Below are 20713 nucleotides of genomic sequence, written 5' to 3'. Positions count from 1 at the left end.
ACAGCTGATTTCATTTTTTTATTGAAAAAAGCCATGCAAGATAAAACTACAACAACTTTCCAGTCATGCATGTTTGCATTCATGTGAATTTAAGTGACAAACAATCAGATGCAAAGACAGCAATTGTAAACAGAAGAACTATTCATTCTCAAGTGTTTAACAAAAAACATTTGGTCCTTGTAATCAGCCAGTTTTGCATCTTGTAAAAGAAACTAGAGGGACTGTTAGTTCAGCATTTAGGTTTAAAAACAGCTAGGTTACAGCATCTTTACATAAACAATCCTCAAGTAACCCTTTACAATTTAAATCTACAATTAATGTACACATATATCTACATTTCTCTATACAAATACAGTATATTCATATAATCATCTATACAAAACAAATTATATGTAAATGTTGCATTTGTTATGTATACTAAATCACATACCAACTAAAAAACTAAAAATCAAATTTAAAAAAGGGGAATAAAGCAACTATACAACATGCATCAATATTAGATCAATTGGAATAGTGTTAGATTCTGTTATCTATGACCATTAAACTCAGAGTAGACAAAGCTTGCCTATTGTGTAGCAATATTTGAACATCTTTTTTCAAATTAGCAAAACACCTCATTGACAATGTTACAAACAGGTTTTTGATCCTTACCATTGCAAAATGGCCAATATTAAATGATTGGCTCAAAATAATCCTTATACTGAAAAAGGGACTCATCACTCACCTACACTTAAACTAAAGCTGCTATTCTGCAGTTAAGTGATTTACAAGGAAATTGTTGTTAAATTTGCACAGTTTTGTTAAGTTTTCAGACATGAATTTAGAGAATATATTTGGTGGTCTTGTTTGGTTGAAATATAATCACTCAAAAGTTTAGCTTGGCAGTTCTATGTTTGAGCTGCAGGAGAGCTAAATATTTTTGGTTTGCCAGTTTCAATGATTGTTTTAACTGATTTAAGGGAATATTTTTAGTTACTGTTGTTGTTTTTGGATGGTAAGAGGGGTAAAAAAAAACAAAAAAACAAAATATGACATCATCAGGACATAATTCATGTACCTGGAGTCTGAACATAAAATCAGAGAAAATAAAGCCACTGGTGTGGTGCAGAAATGTATAAAATCACTGCCCTTTTTTCTCCCAAAAAGGTTTGCCTGGTCACCCAGTGTATATGCAACATACCCAACACATCTTACATGCATTCCTTGTATATTTATACAACCACTTCTTTTCACATTGTCCCCATGTAAATCCACTCAAACAACACAAAAGAAACAACCTTTGAGCCAGAAAAGCACAAACAAAAACAAGTATTGGCTGCAATCTGCTATGCTATTAAACTAGCAGCACTACTGGCCTCTAGTGGATGAGATCCATCATCACAGCTCTGAATGAAAGTTAATATGGCCTACAGGCCACAGATAACCAGGCTCTAGAGTAGTTTATACTGCAACAGCTGCCGGCCTCCGGCAGATACGAATTGTACTTTGAGGGATACTCACAGCACAAACTCTAAAACAATGCAACATCAAACCATTTCAAGTTTGCAGTGAGTCAGTTAGGTCCACGCCAGACCTCACACAAGTGGAATTCATCTTGGCTGAATTTTTTTCTAGCTGTAGATCAATTTAATTTGGCAGGTAGTTCAGCAGAGTTCAGTGGTATTCCCAGAATGTATTCAGCCTGGGCCCTACATCTTTGTCTCGCTGGCTGCAGGCCTCTCGTTCTCACACTCGTTCTCCTGGTGAATAAGCTGGTACGGCTTCTTGTCTGCCTCCTCCACCACTGAGTTCCAACCCTCAGGGTCCTTTTTCTGCAGCTCATGGCGAGACAGATGTTCCACTATTCCTGCACCAATCGAGTCTCCCAGGACATTGGTGGTGGTGCGCAATCGGTCCCTGAAGAAAGACATAGAAAGATGAGGACAGAAGCAGGGGGATGGTAATACCAGCAGAGATTTAACAGATAAAATATATAGACCAAACAAGTTAAGAGACAGAGCATTCGATAAGAGAGAAGACACGAGATGAGAGATTAAAGACAGAACAGACAACAGAAGGCAAGACAAGATAGACCAACGTAGGCAAAGAAAAGCAGTTATTAAGCAAGGCAGGAAAAGACAAGCAAAGGAAAAGGGGAAAAAAAAGCATGAATAAAAATGTGAATATGCAAAGAAAAAAATGATACAGGGCAGAAGACATCAGACAACAAAAGAAAGGACAATGAAAAACTAGAAATAAACAAGAAGACAAATTTAAATCATACTACAGGACTACAGGAAAGAGAGGACAAGAAAAAATAGAAAGATTTTTTTTGTATCAAACAATTACATGGAAAACTTTGGAAATTAAAGCTACAGTAATTTTTTTTGTGAAAATACACACAGCAGATATTAAAGAAGAAGAAAAAACAGGGTTGTTACTGCTTCAAGCAGTCCTCAACCCACATGAAACAAGTCAGAAGGAGGAAGTAAAGCTTTGCACTGGGATTGGATGGTGACTGAATAAAAACCAGATGGATGGAGGGTCCTGGAATGCAAGGGGAAGGTCTGTGGAAGCTGTGATTTGATCCTTTAACCTTCTAAAATCCCCCTCAGCCTGGGTCTCTCACAACAAACCTCACATCCTTGCAAAACTGTATTTTTTTAAGTTAAATGAGTAGTTCTATAGTATGTCACAAAATTGTACTTACAGGAACCAATCAACAGCAATGATGAGTGTGATGTCATCAGTGGGCAGGCCAACAGATGTTAGCACTATCACCATAGTCACCAGTCCAGCCTGAGGGATTCCAGCTGCTCCAATACTGGCTGCTGTAGCTGTTATACTGATAGAAAAAAAAGTTTCAAAAAAGAAGGTGAAGAGATGTTTGAACCATTCTCAAATCAAAGAATACAATTTAGCATTGATTTACATGTCCCAAGGTTGACCTCTCAATCATTTATTGGTAGCAGCACAAGAGAGTCATAAATTCAGTCTTTTGGCTGAAATACTATCCCGAATCGAATGGCATGACTGGTGGTTGGAAAGCCATTCATGAAGTTGTAACATGTGGTTTGGGGATTTGGACATGCTTCAGCTGGGTTAGAAAGTATTTATTTTCTATAATCGAAGACAAATGTTGGCTCAATCAAAATCTTTTCTCAGAGCAGGCCCTGAATCAAAACCCTTTGGGGATAAATACTTGAAGAGACAAAAGTCAAACTCTAGGGACTCTTCATGGTATACCTGATGGTGAGAATCTGTCCAAAGTTGAGGTCATAGTCATTGACCTGGGCGATAAAGATGGCTGCCAGGGCTTCATACAGAGCTGTGCCGTCCATGTTTATGGTGGCGCCAACAGGAAGCACAAAGCGGGTCACACGCTTGTCCACATTGTTATTTTCCTCCAGGCATTTAAAGGTGATGGGCAATGTGGCAGAACTGAGGGCAAACAGGATTGATAATAGGGAAAATTAAGGTCATATCCTGCAGGTTACAGTTAATTCCTGAGATGCTGTGAATGCTTTAACACAGACCAGTTGTTTCCTTTAAGTAATAAATCATTCTTATCAACATTTATCATCTGCAGAGGTAGGAAATGTGAGCGCACAACAAAGCCTGAAACCATTCGCTCATACAAGACTTTAAAATTACAAACAAAAAAAAGAAATGTGTACAAAATTTTCAACTCCAAGGAAAAGTTTGATCAGGACAAATCTTGAGCAAAATGTACAGTATTTGGGAACAATAAAGAAGCTTTTTACCAAGGTCTTCTTGTTGCTTTATTTATTGCTGTAGTCATACATTCATGCTCCTGCTATGAGCTTCAAGCTGGTTATGAAAAAGATTGAAATGAATACTAATGCCTATGATCGAGCAATATAAGCAACCAAGGCCATGATTTACATGACCAGTTTTCCTTTTTTTTTTTTTTTTCAAACTCTTGATGCTTAAATGTAAAAACATGTCTGATAAAGTGATACATAGCTCACTACTTTGGCAGCTTTAGGTCATATTATTCACCATGATTGATGTACTTAACTTTTCGAAAAAAAAAAAAAAAAAAGCGGGATAATATTATGGCTGAAAAAATGTGTTTACATATGTACAGAACAAAATCAGCAAAGAGATGACATGTACTGATTTGTCCACAGGATGCCACAATCTTTGCAAATGAAAAGTTCCTTACAGGAGCTTTAATTAAAAATTATGGCATTGAAAGACAATAATGCATATTTTCACCAAATAATACAGTTGCTTGTATCATTCAGTAAGAACCCATTGTACTGATCTCTGAAACCCAGTTACAAACCTGGATGATGTTCCCAGGGCAGTAATAAGCGCCTGCAGAAGCCCAGCAATAAAAACAAAGGGGTTCTTCCTGGTGATGACGAAGTAGAGCGTTGGTAGGACAAAAATGGCATGGATGAGCAAGCCACAGATGACAGTGACTGTATACATTCCCAGCTGGCCACCCATGGATGTAACGTCGTCCATCTCCACAATCTTACCCGCGATCAGGAACAGGATACCGATAGGGGCATACCTGAGGATTGAGGAATGTTGTTTTAAATGTTATCTAAAGATCCAACACCTCTTCAAATATTCATAATGGCACTTACCACATGATGATGGCCACCAGCCTCATGATGGCTTCATTGAGACAGTCGAAGAAGTCTTTGAGAGGCTGACCCTGCTCCCTCATGCTGCCAATGATCAGACCAAAGCACATGGAGAACACCACCAGACCCAGAGCGTTCACGCCGTTCACTGTACCTGGCACTGGGATCATCTCCTCCCGTGTTATCTCATGGCTACCATTGACAGCGAATATTGTATCATTCACTGTCATAGTAACATGGACTACTCTCTTGGCATACTGCGTCTTGAACTGGATTTTAAAAAAGGGGGTTGGATAGTGATTAATATATTTAAGGGATTGAGACTTTATCAGACTTTTATGAAAGGAAAGGGTCCCCAAATGAAAATCTCAGTCAATATTTCTCATTAAAATGTAGCGTTTCAGAACTTCCTACTGCTGCCAAATTGCTGCATACATATCTGACGCTTAACATTTAACAACCTGGCTAGAATGGAATGAGGAAGTAAAAGTGGCACTGAAACAAGGGCCTCGGCTAACAAGTCAAGCATGACAGGTGAAAGCATGAGCAGTTAGGAAAGATCGGATCATCAGGTGTTGAAAAAAATTAAAAATAAACCCAGGCCTGTATAACCCCTATTATGACTTTGCTCTTTATACATTGAAAATACAAGCAAAGTTACAAAACATTTGATATGCCTTGTATGAGGATCAAATTAAAGGTAGAGTCTGCAGGATTTTCAAAAAAAAAAAAAAAAAAATTTAAAAAGGAAACTTTTACAGGAATGATCCTGCTCAATTGTCACTTATTAGCCTATACTTGTCCGTCAGTCTGCCTCAAACCTTCCCAGCCTGTACATTGATGTTTTGGTTGTATCGGGACGTTTCTGAGCGGACAGTAAACGTGGTTACATCAGCCAATCACAGCATGCCTGGTGCACAAGTGACTTTGGGTGTTGATTAGCCAGTGGTCGAAGCTGTCCTGAGCAGCTACAACAGTGGGCTAGCATGTAGCAAGACAAACACAACCAAAGTGAAACAAAACGCCTGACAGATAATGCTCTTTACTGACCGAGGGTGAAGCTTGGCTTGACTTTAACTCACTTTCAGGCGAAAGAAGAGCAGCTCGGGACTAAGAGCGACGCAAGTTGACTTTCTGCTAACAGATGACCCAGTGATTAGCTTGTGCTAATGTGCCAAGTCAGGCGCACGCACGGCTATAGAGTCCCTCCCATGCAGAAATGCTGTGGTTGCCACAGGTGATTGCTTGGCTAGTGAGTGTCGGTGAGTGTGTTCATGTCGTCCCATTCAAAGACTGTGGGTGCGCGCTGCTTCTGGTAATGAGCCACAGAGAGGGAGACCGGTTTGAATTTGTGATTACTAATAAGTAATGATAATTCCTGGAGACCCTACCTTTCAGATTTAGTATGAAGCTTACTGTCAGTGACAGACTTTCCTGTTTAGGCAAACTCTTCAATATGACAAGAGCGATAATACAATTCATAAGAAAAATGCATGACATACATTAACAAAGGCAAATGTGCAACTTACCTGTTTGGTGCAAGCCTCCACAAGATTAGGAGGAAACATGTTCCTAAAAAACAAAAAAAACAGATGTTGAGTTTTGTACACAGAAAGAAACTATTGCAATCTCTAAATGTATTTTCCAAGTCTCTTGTAGAAAAAGCAATTATGAACTTCATTTTTTAGATTCTGCTCCCCACTGCAGATAATTGTTTTGTTGTTTGATTTACATGGCAGTCTGCACATTTACCTGACAAGGTCGAGGAAGGCATCAGCAGGGCTGATCTGCTCTATCTTCTGCTGCTTGGTGAACTCATCCTTCGATCCTTTCCCAGGGTGAATAATGAGCACCATAACAATACCGATGAACACAGCAATGACTGTGGTGGTGGTGTAGTAGATCACCGCCCTCATACCCATTTTACCAGAAGCCCGGCTGTCCAGAGCGGCCATACCTAAAAAAGAGAAGACGTGAAAGAATTTTCATTAGAACAGCAGTATCATTGATGTTTATTACTGTATTTTTACTCGTGCTCAGAGGCACACATAGATTCATGTTGTGGACATTCACAGTAGCTCCTGTAGGGGGAGCAGCAGTGCTTTTAGAACCAAAATGTGGCATAATGTAAAGAAGGGGTAACAACATTCACTGCTTAGTGAAATGATTGCTTACCCTGTTCATTTCTTAGATGAGACCAAACTATTGTTTCCTAGTGGAATATATGCTGCTAAACAAAACAAAAATCTAAATTTCCCAGTGGCACACAAATCAGCAGTATAATTAAATAGTGTGCAGTAATGATTTCAGTCAATAAAATAACCGTGTGTCTGCCCTTGTTGATGTTTCTGTTCATGGAATAAAGAACCCTATCATTTCTGACTGAAGATGCCGCATGACCTCAGAGTTTACATGGATATGTCACCAACTTGACTCCCTATGAGTATACTGTTAGCCTGGGAAAAGGTGCTGTAATTACAGCTGTAATACACCTGTCTGGATTATCTGCCCAACTATCTGTGATAACAAAGAGCAGCTAGAAACACAATCTGACTCTGACCTTTACAGGTGGAAAATAACACCTTCTGTTGAGCACCAAGGGACTCATCCACCATACAACATGTGCTGACATATTCACACTCGTATTATTTATTCTGATGGGGTAAACTCTGTGAAAATGTGCCAGAGATAAGTGATTGTTTCAATTTGGTAGTTGTCCAAAAACCTCTAGTCTTAAGTCGAGGTGTCATCTTGAAATAACTATTTTATTTGACCATACAACAGTGCCACATGCCCCCGTGTGTGACGTTAGTTTGTTGTGAACACAAGGAGCAGCAGTCATGTCAGTTACAGTTTAACAGGCTGACCTCAACTGAATATTTGTGTCATGAAGGAAAATGTGCAAAGATAGGAAAAAGCACACAGCAACATTTAAACAGAGGAATCCCTCTGCAGTAAGGATTAAGGAAAACATCTGATAATGAAGCTGCAGAGATGCACTCCTCCACCTTCTGATAATCTTAGCATCTTGAAATTCTACAAAACCACAATCAAATTTCAGGTTTAACAGTTGATGAATGCTGACAGGAACCAGGAGGTTGAACTGTTCAGTACAGCTCTGATAGCATTAAACAGACTCAGGAGGGATGAGGGGGTTAAGAACAAATACAGCCATTGGAAATATACAAACTGGATTCAAACAGGCTGCTTCAAAAGGCATGACGGCAGTGCTGTATTTTCAAAGTGTCAGCTTTCATTATGGCTATTATCTTCATGCAGCGCTGTACAAGGCAAAGCAGGCTTTGTGCGCATTGAGATGTATGTGCCCCTTTCATATGTGTGTGCATTTATGTCTGTGCATGGGCGTACCCACTGCCCCTGCTTTGGCCCTCTCTGCTCCTCTTGTCTCAACATGCCCAGGACTTAGCCTTTTATCCAAGTCTTTTTGATCCCCCCTCCTCCTCTTCCAAATTCTTTACCTCCTCTCTGTCCCCTACCTCTTGTTTCAAGGCGCCCCCAGTCTCCCTCCCCTGACCCCTCTTCTCTCCTTCTTTTTCTTGTACGCTGATCTTATTGCTGCAATCTTCCTTTCATAGCCACCCTTATCCCCCTAACCATCCAGCCTCTCTCCTCCTCCTCCTCCTCTTGCTCTCCTCCTTTTCCTTTTTTGACAGCCCTGGGAAAACTTGTTGACTTAGTCAACCTCACACGCACACAATGATCCCCAGACTGTTGTCCAGGCAACAACGGACGCAGCCTCACCAATTCCATCCTTTGAAAAGAAGCAAGATTGAAGGAGGGCAGGAAGAATGACTTTCTTTCTCATAAGGGGAATGTTCATCAAATACAAAGGCAAAGGTCTGCCTCGAGGGGGGAAAGTTGAAGCTAAGGACATGGTAACTGCAAGGGGTCCGTCCACAGGGCAATTAGCAAACGCAGACGCAGGGCAAAAAGTAACTCCACCATTAAAGAAAGACTTTAAAGAACTCAAATTTATCTAGTAAGACTTATAAGCCTGTATCTTTTTATCCTTTTTCTGCATGTCACTCTATGAAGTGAAGTAGCTTCCCAGTGGACCATTTCTCCAGCTTCTCAATTATGCTGCTTTGGTGCTTTTCATTGTTTCTAGTTATATCATAATAAACACCTTTGGTTATAGAGTTTTTATCTCCAATTTTATATTTGCTAGAGGCTCAAAAATGCAAGCTATTGCATTTTTAAAAAATGAATAAATAAATGAAAATGTTGCATCTCTGCACTAGATACTGCATAAAGTAGTGCAAGTTATTGATCCCGGTGGTCAGTTGATTTGTCCAGCTTATTTCAAAACATAGTATGCTTGACATCCATTGTGATAATGTTATAAATTGGTCAAATACAGTCTATGGTTTGGAGTTTGCAGTTTGGAGTACACAGAGGCCTAGTCAGTCATAACAGATTATTCTGCCAACTCTTACTTAACACCGCATCAGTTTGGAGAACTTTACTTGGACATTTTTCTACCAGAGGAAAGATCACCCAGAGCTTGTCCAGTTATATACTGTAAAATGTGCCTTGGTCGTCCTATCAATGGGTGTGCTGTTGTAACTCCTTGTCCTTGTTTCGCCCCCGACTCCCTCCTCCTCCTCCTACTCCTCCTACAGTAGACAGAATCTCCCCTTGCACTGACCTCTGTAATCATCCTCCTTTTCCTCTTTACAGCCCACATCCCCTGTCTCTGTCCAGCCCCCTCTCTTGGTCCTGTAAACTACTCTGCGGTGGACTCCCAGCTCTCGTAATAAAATTCCTGAGCACAATATGGATTTTGCAGCCAGCTAAAATCTAGTGGTTGATTTAAAATGTGCTCGTATAAGTAGGGGATATATAGAAACATATGGTTATGGGTAAAGAGGATGAATGGACTCTAAACTTCCTGCTCCCCTTCTCACGATCTTCTTGAACCAGGGTTGTATAACACTTGATCTTAGCTTCCCTTTGCTTCTTACCATCCGTTGCCCCTCTGAACTCTGCTGGAGCAACTGATCCAGAATTTAACCTCACACCACAAGCATGAATTTCAACTGCATTTCATATGGACACACATTACAGCCTTTGGAGGGTGACAGTCAGTTTGCATAGAGGCCCTTTGTTTGCAGAGGGAAGCATCTAGAGGCAAAATTCATGTGCCAACACATGTTGGTGTCCATACAATGAATGTACATGTATGTAACTGGTGTATGTAAGTGGTAAACTTGTGTGACTTTGAACAGCAGTCATAGCTGTAGCAAAAATCTGTCAAACTGTTTAAGAAGAAAGAAAGTAGCATACAGTACCACAGGTTGAGTCAAACTTGTTAAAATTGCATCAGTATATATGCGTTTGTTACAGAGTTTTAAATGTAAAATAAAAGGTTTGTTTGTGACGTGATCACTAATCAATCTAATTTTAGATGGTTTTGAAGTTAAAAAGCTATGACCTCAGGTAAGAATGCGTATTTGTGTGTAAACGTGTGTGGATGTTTTGGCACAACAGTTACTTCACAAAGCCACAATCCCAGAAAGTTTCACCAGTTGTTTCTGCTGTGACCTGGCCTCAGTGTCCTCTGCTGAAACATCAATGGAGAGTTTGTGGAATATTCCAGAAGAGACTGTAAAGGAATCTTTGGAGTACAAGAGTCTGCACCTTGTCAGAAACCAAAAGGTCAAAATGTTCGTCAAAGTACACTTGTTTGCATTGGCCTACAAAGCACCAAAAGAACTATTAAAATGTGTTTTTTATGATTTAGTCTTTTTCATTTTATCAATTAGGCTATGACATGTAGGAGTTAAGCTGTATTCAATCTGCTTACATTCCTTCAGGGTGTAACCAGATCATGTCAACCTAAAAGCACAAGCTGTGCTCATTTTTCTGTAGCAATTTGACATGTTAAGAGAATTGACATCAGACTCATGGAGCTTAAAGTCACTCAGTAATTCATCTTTACATTATTTTGTTGCATGGATCAGAGGGTTTTGTTTTTCATACAGATTTGCAGACTGCTGTAGACTTTTGAGTGCTCCTCATAGTTGCATGTTTGATGATACCACAAGTACTGATTCAGAAATTATTTGTATTGATGTAGGATATTGTAAAATGCACAACTAAATTCCTGTGGCATTGGTAACAAAAACAAGTAAATCAAAACATTGTTATCATTACTTTAAAGGATTTCTGTCTTCTGATTGATGAAAAAAGACAAATTGAATAGTGTTAGCAGTAATTTAAAGTGTGTTTGGATCTGATTATTTGGTAAACATACACACACAAACACACACATAAGAAAGCAGGGGGTGATATGTGACATGGCCACAGAACAGCCCTCTTTGTTGCTTTCCACATGTTGAAGCAGTAGTCATGTGACATGATGTCAGAGGATGCTGATGTTACGCCCCACTGCAGCACAAAGCAGGTTATTATCGGACAGCATGTCTCCGTCATCTCCCCAGGAGACTGGCTTCTTGGCCTGTCAGTCAGGGCTCAGAGACTGGACATTTGGTCCCAGCATGTTCCGCCTACATTTGAGGGTCAGCGCTGCCGACACGTGTTTGTTTTTGAAACTCACTTTCTCTCCAACTTTATTTTAACTTTGGCCAAAAGTAACAGCTCTGTTTGATGAGAGCATTTCGCTCAAAGAAAAGAACTTTGTCTAACTGGATTTGTGAACCATATCAACAGTGGCAGATGAAGTCACCACATCCCAAATTTGAGTTAAAAACCTCACAGTCATGTGTTTGGGTATTTACTGATATTAAGTCCCGAATACACGTGAACGTTGCAAACTCACTGAAACCACAAATAAACTCACCGATCCCTGATTGGTTATTCAGCTTAGACACAACAAAGTATCGACTGATGTGGTCATGTTGTACCAAGCCGGGTGAGGCATGTGACTGAGACCCATACTGTAAGTTTGAAAACATATCTCTTTCATTCTCTGTCTCTCTCTGACTCATGAGGTCACCCTAACTCCATCATCCCACCGGCCCAAAACTAACAAACAGCGTCGGCTGAACAAACAGCCAGATCACTCTGCCACTCATGAGTTACATGTTGGCAAATGGAGCCACAAATCAATAACCAGCACCCTCACTGTTATGAAGGTTTCACACAGAAAACACACTCTACCTGAACAACAAAGTTAAAACGGTATGAAACAGTCTGACATGATCCTTTTCTTACAAACTGATGTAACTGAACATTTGTGGCTATGTCTGACTGCATTTTAGGGTACAAAGTAACATTAACATACAGGTTTTTTCAGGTAGAAATCTTATTCATTTCGAGCAAAGAAAGAGGGCGGTGAAGCCATTTTAAGCACACATGATTCAGGAAAAAAGGAAGTCCTAGTGTGAGAATTGTGTTTTAGGGATTTTTGTGATTTCATGAGCCTGTTGTGTGTCATCTAAAGCTGTTTGATGTATTTTTGGATCAAAACAATGTCACACCATCTTTAACTGAGAGAAGTTTGCTGTGTTTGCTTATTTTAGATATCTGAGGTACATTTGAACTAAAAATAGCCAATGACAACTGAGCTGTTTTGATAACAAGCATGTGTCAGTGCTGTGAATAAGCCCTGGCTGTGTGCAGCATTGTCATTTGCATTTGAAAAGGAATTTACCTAGTTACTATTGTTGGAGTCTTATGAAAGATATTGCGGCTTGTTTATCACTGATTGAAAAACTGATTTTATGTGATAGCATTATGTCCACCTAATTTTGAGTTGCAGTTGGAAATCTGACAAAACAAAAGAGGAATTGGGCTGACCAATTTAAGAAATCAAAGTTTGTACGTTTGATTGGGGATGAATCTTTGGCAGTTTAGTTCTGAATTAGTTTACGTTCGTACCTGTGATGAGGCTGGAAACCAGCAGCGGCAGCACAAGCATCTGCAGCATCCTCATCAGCAGCTCTCCGGGAAAAGAAAAAAACTTCACTTCACGGTATGACATGTTGTACGGCCGCAGGGCAAATCCGAGAATTATGCCTGTGAAGACAAACACAGGTGGAATAAAATCCCAGTGAACATTTTGAAACACATAAAGTCTCTGTAGAGTGTTTTTTTTATGTGTGTGTGTTATAGCAAAATGTGGGGTGTAACTTGGAAGACAGATTAAAAAAATAAAACAATAACACTGATCAGTTCCAAAATGCAAAAATAACACCTGAGCCCTGTGTCCATATCTTTAAATCTATGGCCACCTTACATGTCTTCTGGGACAGTTAACTGTGCTTCCTCACACCTTCACAAAGAAAGTAACGTGGACTTGAAGCGTCTTTGGAATGATGCTGGTAATGTGGGGGCGTACTAATGGAGGTGAAAGCATGTGATAACATGATTTCTCAGCAGGAAATACTTGTATTGTACTGTGTTTTTCATAGGAAACATTGGTATTTGATGTCATTGTGACTATTTGAAGGCTGTTTAGATTCTTCAGTTACTGAGCAACAAGTGCTCATTGTTAAAACCTGTGCTCTTTTTCAGAGCGTGCACTAGACGTCTCTTTCTAATTGTTTTTGAAGACGATTCCATCAACAAATACTTTGTCCACTGTGGCTCTAATCCACAGTAAGCCCAGGTGGCAGAGCATGCAGCCGCCTGTGAAGAACACCCTGAATTTAACAATCAGTCAGACGTGTTTGTCATGGCACGGTGTAATTCTAGCAGGGCAGCAGATGTGCAGGAGGTGGGTGGGCTGGGCTCACTTCCAGCAGAGAAGGTCTCAAAGGTTAATGGTGAGATGTCAAAGGTCAGCTCAAGAGGTCAGATAAAAGCCAGTTTTCTAAGTTCATCTGAGTTTCCTCTATTCATTCATCAGAAGGTTTGTTTCAATGCCTTCCTTCTTCCGCCCCGCACCAGGGGTTGTTGGGGTGATTCAGAAAATGTGGTGCCTTTTCTTTAACAGGTATGAATTGGGTAGGGGTAGGGGGTAGAGCAGCACAACTGAGGGGAAGAAACAAAGTCTCTTTCAGTTGCCACAAGTTTCAGAGTGAAGCCTCTAAACAATGTGAAAGGTGGAGAAATCTATCAACACGTTCATCCTTACCAATGATGACAGCAGCAACAGTGAAGATCACAAAAGCATTTCTGATGAAGAATCCTTTCACGTCATCCTTAGTGATGTTCTCCACTCTTTTCTTGGCCAGCAGTGATCTGGACTGGATCCCAGCTCGGATCTGTTGGAGACCACCCCGGCTCCTCTGTGGGTTCTCCCCATTGCTCTGAGTCATATCTGCCGCTGGAGTCCCCAGATGTTTTATCAATTTCTGTGCAACTTGAACCCTGCTCAGCTGTGATGGGAACACCTCAAGGGTGCTGCTTAATCACTTGTTACTCTTTGCTCTTCTTCCTCACTGCTGCGCTTCGTTTTTGGTTTCAAGTTTCCTAAATGAGAGAGGAAGTTATAGTGATAGTATGGCTGACATTAGAATCAGAGTGCAAAATAAAGGCAGGTATTAAAAGGAGACAAGTAGAATTCTTAACAGCACTTTGCTAAGTCAAATAAACCTTTTTTTTTTCTATCTTTGAAGGCTTTTGCCTCGCGACGCTCTTCAAACAGTGAAATGCCAAGCTCACACAAAGGGGACCGAGTGTAAAAGTCTTTAGAAAAAGTAACACAAAGTTCATGCAGCCCCTCAAAATGCAAAGTAACACATAAAATACTTTCAGTCATCTGTCAAGGAAATGAAGCAGTGCAGAGTGAGAAACACATGTGCTGCACCACCAGCTCTAAAGGCATGCAGACTTCCTCCCGAGCACACTCTAGTAGCTACATCACACGTGTACAGTGTGTGTACACAAATGGTAATGCAGCTACTGATTCACGGACATACAAACAAACACAAGCAATAGTAACAGTGAAAAGGTTAAATGTACCCTGCAGACACATTAAACGGTGAAAAAGTGAGGTAGAAGTTTTTTCTGTACCTTTAGGCTTGAGCAATAACTTCCTCTTGAGTAATGTCTGTGTTTTCTGGGGGAAGGTTCTGGTCTTAAAGCTCGATCTGTGTGAGAGGGACAGAGGATCTCTTTGGCTATGAGCTGGTCGGCGTGAGCAACCAGCAATGAGGGAGTAAGAGCAGAGCAAGAGGAGAGGGGAGGAGAAAAAGGAAAGGAGGGACCAGCGTCGGGGATGAGGGAATAAAAAGAGAGGCAGTGAGAGAAAGGAGGAGGTGCTATAGTAGTGTTTGTCAGTCACACAGTGTGGGCTTGTGGGGAGGTGAGGCGGGAGCTAAAAAAGTGAAGTAATTTAGAGGAGGGAGGGGGCTTTCAGACAGAGGAGAGCTTTAGGAATAATGAGCTTTCCAAGCAGGAACAGGAGAAAGGACCTTCTTGTTTTCTTCTGTCCCTCTCGGCTTTCCTTTCAAATGGTTTTCCACGCTTGATAAGTTCAACCTGATTGGAGATTCCTGTGGAGAGTGAGTCAATGGAGACACAAAAGACACCAATCCATCAAAAACTGATATGGAAGAAGATTAGCCATTCACACATTTATTTTGGCAAGCATCCAACCAACACACATCAGTCAATTTCAAATTGCCCATCGTATGGTTGCATTGTAGCACATTGAACGTTTCCATAATACAAAGTCCACTTGGTTACTTTTTCCAAGAAACAAGCTGAGTCTTTGGCTTGTTTAGCTTAACAGAGAGGGTAAATATTTACAAAGTGCCAATGGTACATCTGGTGCTCAGCAATTTCTAGCTGTGTGAAAAACAATCTGTGTAAACAGTTTTGCACATTTTCAGTTTTAAAGTAAGTGTTTTTGGCGAAGGAGCTGACAAGTGTGCTTCCTTGACAATTATAGCCACAAATGTGTCATATAAACCTTGTCATGACCACAAATTTGGCACAGGATACAAAAGAAAGTAGCACAGCCTCATGGACGGCATTCCAAAAACAAGAAGGCTGATGACCAGGACTTTAACTTGGCAGCAACTTCAGTTTCGCAGAATGTGCAGTTTGGCATGTGTGATGTGTATAATGGGGAGGGTGTGCATGGAAATGTGTGCGTGAATGTGGGTTAATGCGCCTGAAAAAGAGCAAGGAGGGAAAGGCAGAGCTGAAGGTATCCTTTCTGACTCATACCATGGGAATCCACGTTTGGAGGAGATGTTGTGAAATTTTTGGGCAGTCAGTACACACACACACACACACACACACACACACACACACACACACACACACACACACACACACACACACACACACACACACACACACACACCAGTACACTGCACGTCTGTTTCATATGACCGCAGTGACCTTACAAGACCTCTGACCACACATTTTTTCAGAGTACTACAGGAGATTAAATAATTTAGGAGAATTAAACCTCATCGCTCTTTAAAAAAAGTTTGAATTTATCTCATCAGCTGTAGTGTGGGAGAAAGTTCACTCCAGAGAATATTGCAACATTTTCCTTTTTACTATGTCCTTCAAGAATCCGTCCTAACATTTAAGATTTATTGAGATTTCTGGTCCCAGAACTTTGAGATTTATGCTGATCTACTGTTTCTTTCCTTTGAAAAGAGATTAACCTTCTGTAGCAATATTCAAGTTAAAGGATATTTTTAAGGGAAGTGCTGAAAAAGTCTGTGGATGGTTTCTTGTAAATGTTGTAGCTTGGAATGCATTTTTGATTTTTAGACAAAAAAACAAGAAAAAAAACTTGAAATAGTGTGTGTAACAACTGTCACAAATTTTTGTTTCTCTTTCTCCTTGAGCCTTGTTATGGGTTGGTTTAAGGTCACCATGAGATAAATTCTTATGTTTGACTAGGGTGTGTACGAGCATGCAAGGTAGGAAAACATGCAATCAGCAAGTCCTAACACAAGTAGGCGATAATCGAAAGGTGAACAGGATCTGGGCCGGGCCAATTTGGAGGCAGGGCTGAGGGGTGATGCAGGAAGGAAGCCTGGATGTTTTAAACCAGGGATCTCAAATTTGTGCCATGGAGGGCCAAGAGGCTGCAGGTTTTCTTTCCAACCAAAAACTCCACCATACCAGCTGATTTCAATGATTACCTCACCTTCAATCATAGAGCAGGGACTAATCAGTGAAATCAGCTGGTGGAGTTTTTGGTTGGAGCGAAAACCTACAGCCTCTTGGCCCTCTATGGCACGAGTTTGAGATCCCTGCTTTAGACCAAGACAGGGAAACTCTTGCTAAAACTGGTGAAGGCTGAGATTCTGTGAAAAGATAATGACAAAGGGTGATTGGCTAATCTGCCTGAGAAAAAGGCTCTTTTTTTCTGGGTGCCCTGAAGGGTTGCCCTGAGGCTGGGACATGGAGTCCTTAAGAATAAACATCTCACTCTTGGTTCAGGATTTCTGTTGTAGCCAGCCAGCTCAAGGTTAGCTGACATGAAGGCAACCAGGAATTAGACTTTACAAGAGATAAAGCTTGTATCTAACTTGCACTGGTGCATGGGAAATGTGGGAAACTGAGAAGGTGCTCTTTGAATAGCAAGAGAAGTCTGGGAGTAGAAATGCATTGAAGGCTCTAAGACCCCTTAAAAAGTGCACAAAATGCACAAAATGCATTACCAACTCCCTAAAGGGTTAGGGGGTTGACATTTTACAGAAATGGTCAGCAGGGCTGATTGTGTGCCACTCAGCCAAAAGCAGATTTACATACATAAAATGACTTACAAGGGGGAAGGAAAAGAACACTTAATCACAGGAGACAACAAAAATATGTGTTGGAAGGACAGAGTTTGATATTTGGGCTTCCTCCAGTATAAAACATAACTGAGATTTCAGAGTCAGGTAGCCAGAATTGTCTTAAAGTTGCACCTGGAGGACAGGTAGAGAATGGGAATGAGTGAGGAGTGTTGAATCCCCTACATTTCCTCCATGTGTCCATGGAGTGTGTCATGTGCAGATTGAAATCAAATTTACCATCAACTGTCTTTTTGTACTCCTCCTGATGAGAAACTGAAACTGCTCAATTTCATGTGTCTAGTAGACATTAGAAAATGACCAAAATATGATCTACAATAAAACTAGACAAAATAAAATGAAAATAAGACAGCTAGGCATGAAATTAACAAGTAATTGGTGGATTGATAGACTGATCAAATAAGACAGCTAGCCATAGAAAGATTGATTACAAACATGTGGGAACACTGAGGATTTCGGTTGCCAGAACGCACATATCTTGTTACTTCCCAGCTGAAATCATTTTTCAAAAAAGCACATTGTTGTCAGCCCTCTGTGCTTGGATAACCTTCATTAGCTTTGAACAAACAGGTGATTACTTGCTCTGAATTACAGGGAGGAAGGATATGAACTGTGTCTCGATCTTCCTCCGTCATCCCCTGAGCCTCAGAGAAACTCAACAACACATCTCAATAATCCAGCCTGGGAGGCTGCCATTGCCAGTGGCTGTTTCTGCTGTTATTGCAGCATGAACAGAGTCAGATACAATTCAATGTTGATGTGTTAAACTTCTTAGAAATCCCCTTGTTGTATTTTACTCTGATGATATCCTCATCCTGGAGAAAATGAAGGACGTAACAGCCTCTTTCACTTATCCTCCTCGGGGCTTGTTGCAGTAGCACTCACTGTGGACATAACATAAGCTGCAGCAGTTTTTATGCTAATATGTTAACTTTTCTTATCATATGACCATCCATGTGAGTCACAGTTGTATGGAAAGAGTATGAAGATTACATAGAGTGCTAAGCTAGCTCGCCATTTCATCTATTATTTGCAGGGTTGGTGGGTTTAGTCTAATCCGCTTCAGACTGTGTCCTTGGGTAAGACCCAATGTCCCAAAATACCCCACAGGTCATTTCAGCAACTTGTATGGAACAGCATCTCTGAGACATTTAGTCTTGTAGTCATGTGTACCAAGGTTAAACAGAAGTATCATCATGATGTATCAAAGTTTATATTTATTTATTTACAGTTTGTTTGTATGGGAAAGATGCAATCAACATAGAGAAACTGGAAACAGCTATTCAGTGGCGTACAAATCTCAGCTTTCTTGGTTAACAAGCAAAGGGCATTTCCCATTCTTACGTAATGTTTGTGAATGCAGTAGTTTTCTAACTTTGTTGACTTTCATGTTTTTGGAAATTGCTTTGAATTGCTTAACATTGCTCTGTTCTGATTAACTGCTGTAGCGAGGCTAATTCTTCTCCAGCCTGCAGGCAAATTATTTCTTTCCACATTGTTTCCCGAAAATATCATGAAAATATTGCAAAATCCTCCCTGAGCATGTGTGTGTGTGTGTGTGTGTGTGTGTGTGTGTGTGTGTGTGTGTGTGTGTGTGTGTGTGTGTGTGTGTGTGTGTGTGTGTGTGTAACTTCAATATAACAGCCCCAATTGTGTGGTTTTCCCATCATACCCCCTCGTCTCATCTGGAAAGCTTTAAACCAGCACCCCACAGCTCCTCTGCTTCACCGCAGCGACCCACATGGCATCCGTCTCACAGCTATCCCAACAAGCAACAACAGACAACAGTCTCCTTTGTCTTCAGAGCTCAAAGCAAAGGGATCTGCTGATGGGGTCAGCTGAAGAGCCAAACTTGTAAATTGAAGAAAGGGAAAAAAGAATTTGGGATCCTGCCATAAAGCACACAGAAATAACAGAGGAACAGATGATTGTGACACATTACCATGGAGGAAGGAAATGTCATCTTTACACTGTTTGTGTGTCCTCTGTGTCAATTAGGCTGTAGTAAGAGGAGTTAGTTCATCAAGGGGACTCACCTTTCATTTGTGAACCTGCATCACAACACTGCACTCATGCGCTAACTATTGTTCATGTATTGTGTACAGAGTACTCATCAATGTGAGGATGAATTTTGCTGGGCTAACATCAGAGACTTTTTTACACTGTCCCCAAGTTTCTAAACTTCTTTTTTTTAATCTCAGCTGTGATTGTTTGAACTATCTTGTCCAGACAGTCCTCTCCCAACAACACAGTCTGTCCAATCCTGTTTTTACTTGGTTGACACCTTCGGGTCACAATACACTTCTATAAAAATACTCAACTCCCCACCAAACTGCATAGGAGACTGTCTGATGAGGCTAAAACACCCAGATTTGATGGCTGAAACAGCCAGTCTGTATCTCACTTCACTAGGATAAGTGACTCATCTGACTCTCTTACTTCCAGGCCCAAAACCTCCAGCTCCCCCAACAGGACAACGCTTTCCTGATTGGTTGTCGTAAAAGAAATGCTGCTGTTGATTTCACACTCAATACATGGCGACAACTAGGTTTAGCAAATCTCTCCAGGGGGAGACGAGGCATGAATCCCATCCCCTATTACTCAATCTGGATCTACTCCTTCTTTGACCATCTAGTGCTTCCTCTGGCCACTGTGAACCACCATTGTACCCCCTTATCCCCGAAAAACCAAAAAGTCCAAACCTTGGTTGGACTTCTTGATCAGACCTTCTTGTCCTCTATCTTGCTCGGTGCCGCTATCAGTGGTATCATCAATTTGTCAGGTTAGGTTGCACACTCCATTAGGCAAGTCCTCTTGTAGGCAGCCCGGGGTTGAGTCTGACCTGTGATGCCTTTTCCAGATGTCACTTCCCACTCTTGCCCTGTTTGCTGCTCTGTGCACTGTCCTAAAAAAAAGCCTGAAACAACATTAATTAATTGATTAATTAAAATTGTCCGATTTTAAAGATTCATATGAAATAAAATCTGGAGCAGCAGTAAACATGATGACATGGTTTGTGCCTCCATCCTTGCGTGTGATGTCATGACATGATGTATGGCACCCTACACAACTCATTTCTGTCACCCTGCCTTCCACTCTCGTAGGACTCTTTCAGTTAATTGCAGAGCCTCAAACTTAAGTGCAACAATGGATACAAGGATACAAATGTACCAGTAGCTGTGGGCTCATGTTTCAACTTTAGTTTTCTTAACAGGTCTTCTGCCAAGATATAAATAACTGTGAAAGTGACTAAAAAAAGGTTGATCACCTGAATTCATGGTTATTGTGCATCCTTTGGTGATTCATTCTCTCCAATAGATTGGACAATACTGAATCACTAAGTTCACTGCTCGGTACTCTGAAATTTTTGTCTTTCTTGTTTCTGAAGAAGTCGGGGGTTTTTTCTATCAAAAA

General features: G+C 40.7%; 1 protein-coding gene across 1 annotated transcript; it reads right to left on the bottom strand.

Annotated features, from left to right (window-relative positions):
- Positions 1-5: 5 nt before the first annotated feature.
- slc1a3a (solute carrier family 1 member 3a) lies at positions 6-14699 on the bottom strand. The gene is made up of 10 exons (XM_074670203.1): positions 14544-14699; positions 13663-14000; positions 12465-12602; positions 6354-6558; positions 6131-6173; positions 4602-4870; positions 4292-4525; positions 3226-3420; positions 2690-2824; positions 6-1896 (listed from the first exon to the last, which is right to left on the bottom strand). Exons 2-10 carry the CDS (start codon positions 13844-13846, stop codon positions 1689-1691), a joined length of 1611 nt encoding a protein of 536 aa, XP_074526304.1. The 5' UTR covers positions 13847-14000; positions 14544-14699; the 3' UTR covers positions 6-1688.
- Positions 14700-20713: the final 6014 nt, after the last annotated feature.

Source organism: Halichoeres trimaculatus, unplaced genomic scaffold (genome assembly GCF_033239565.1).
Source record: "Halichoeres trimaculatus isolate MK-OKI-2021-1 unplaced genomic scaffold, fHalTri1.1 fHalTri1_scaffold_5, whole genome shotgun sequence".
Taxonomy (NCBI): domain Eukaryota; kingdom Metazoa; phylum Chordata; class Actinopteri; order Labriformes; family Labridae; genus Halichoeres; species Halichoeres trimaculatus.
The sequence above is the reverse complement of the archived record's forward strand: the minus strand, read 5'-3'. Positions and strand labels throughout refer to the sequence as shown.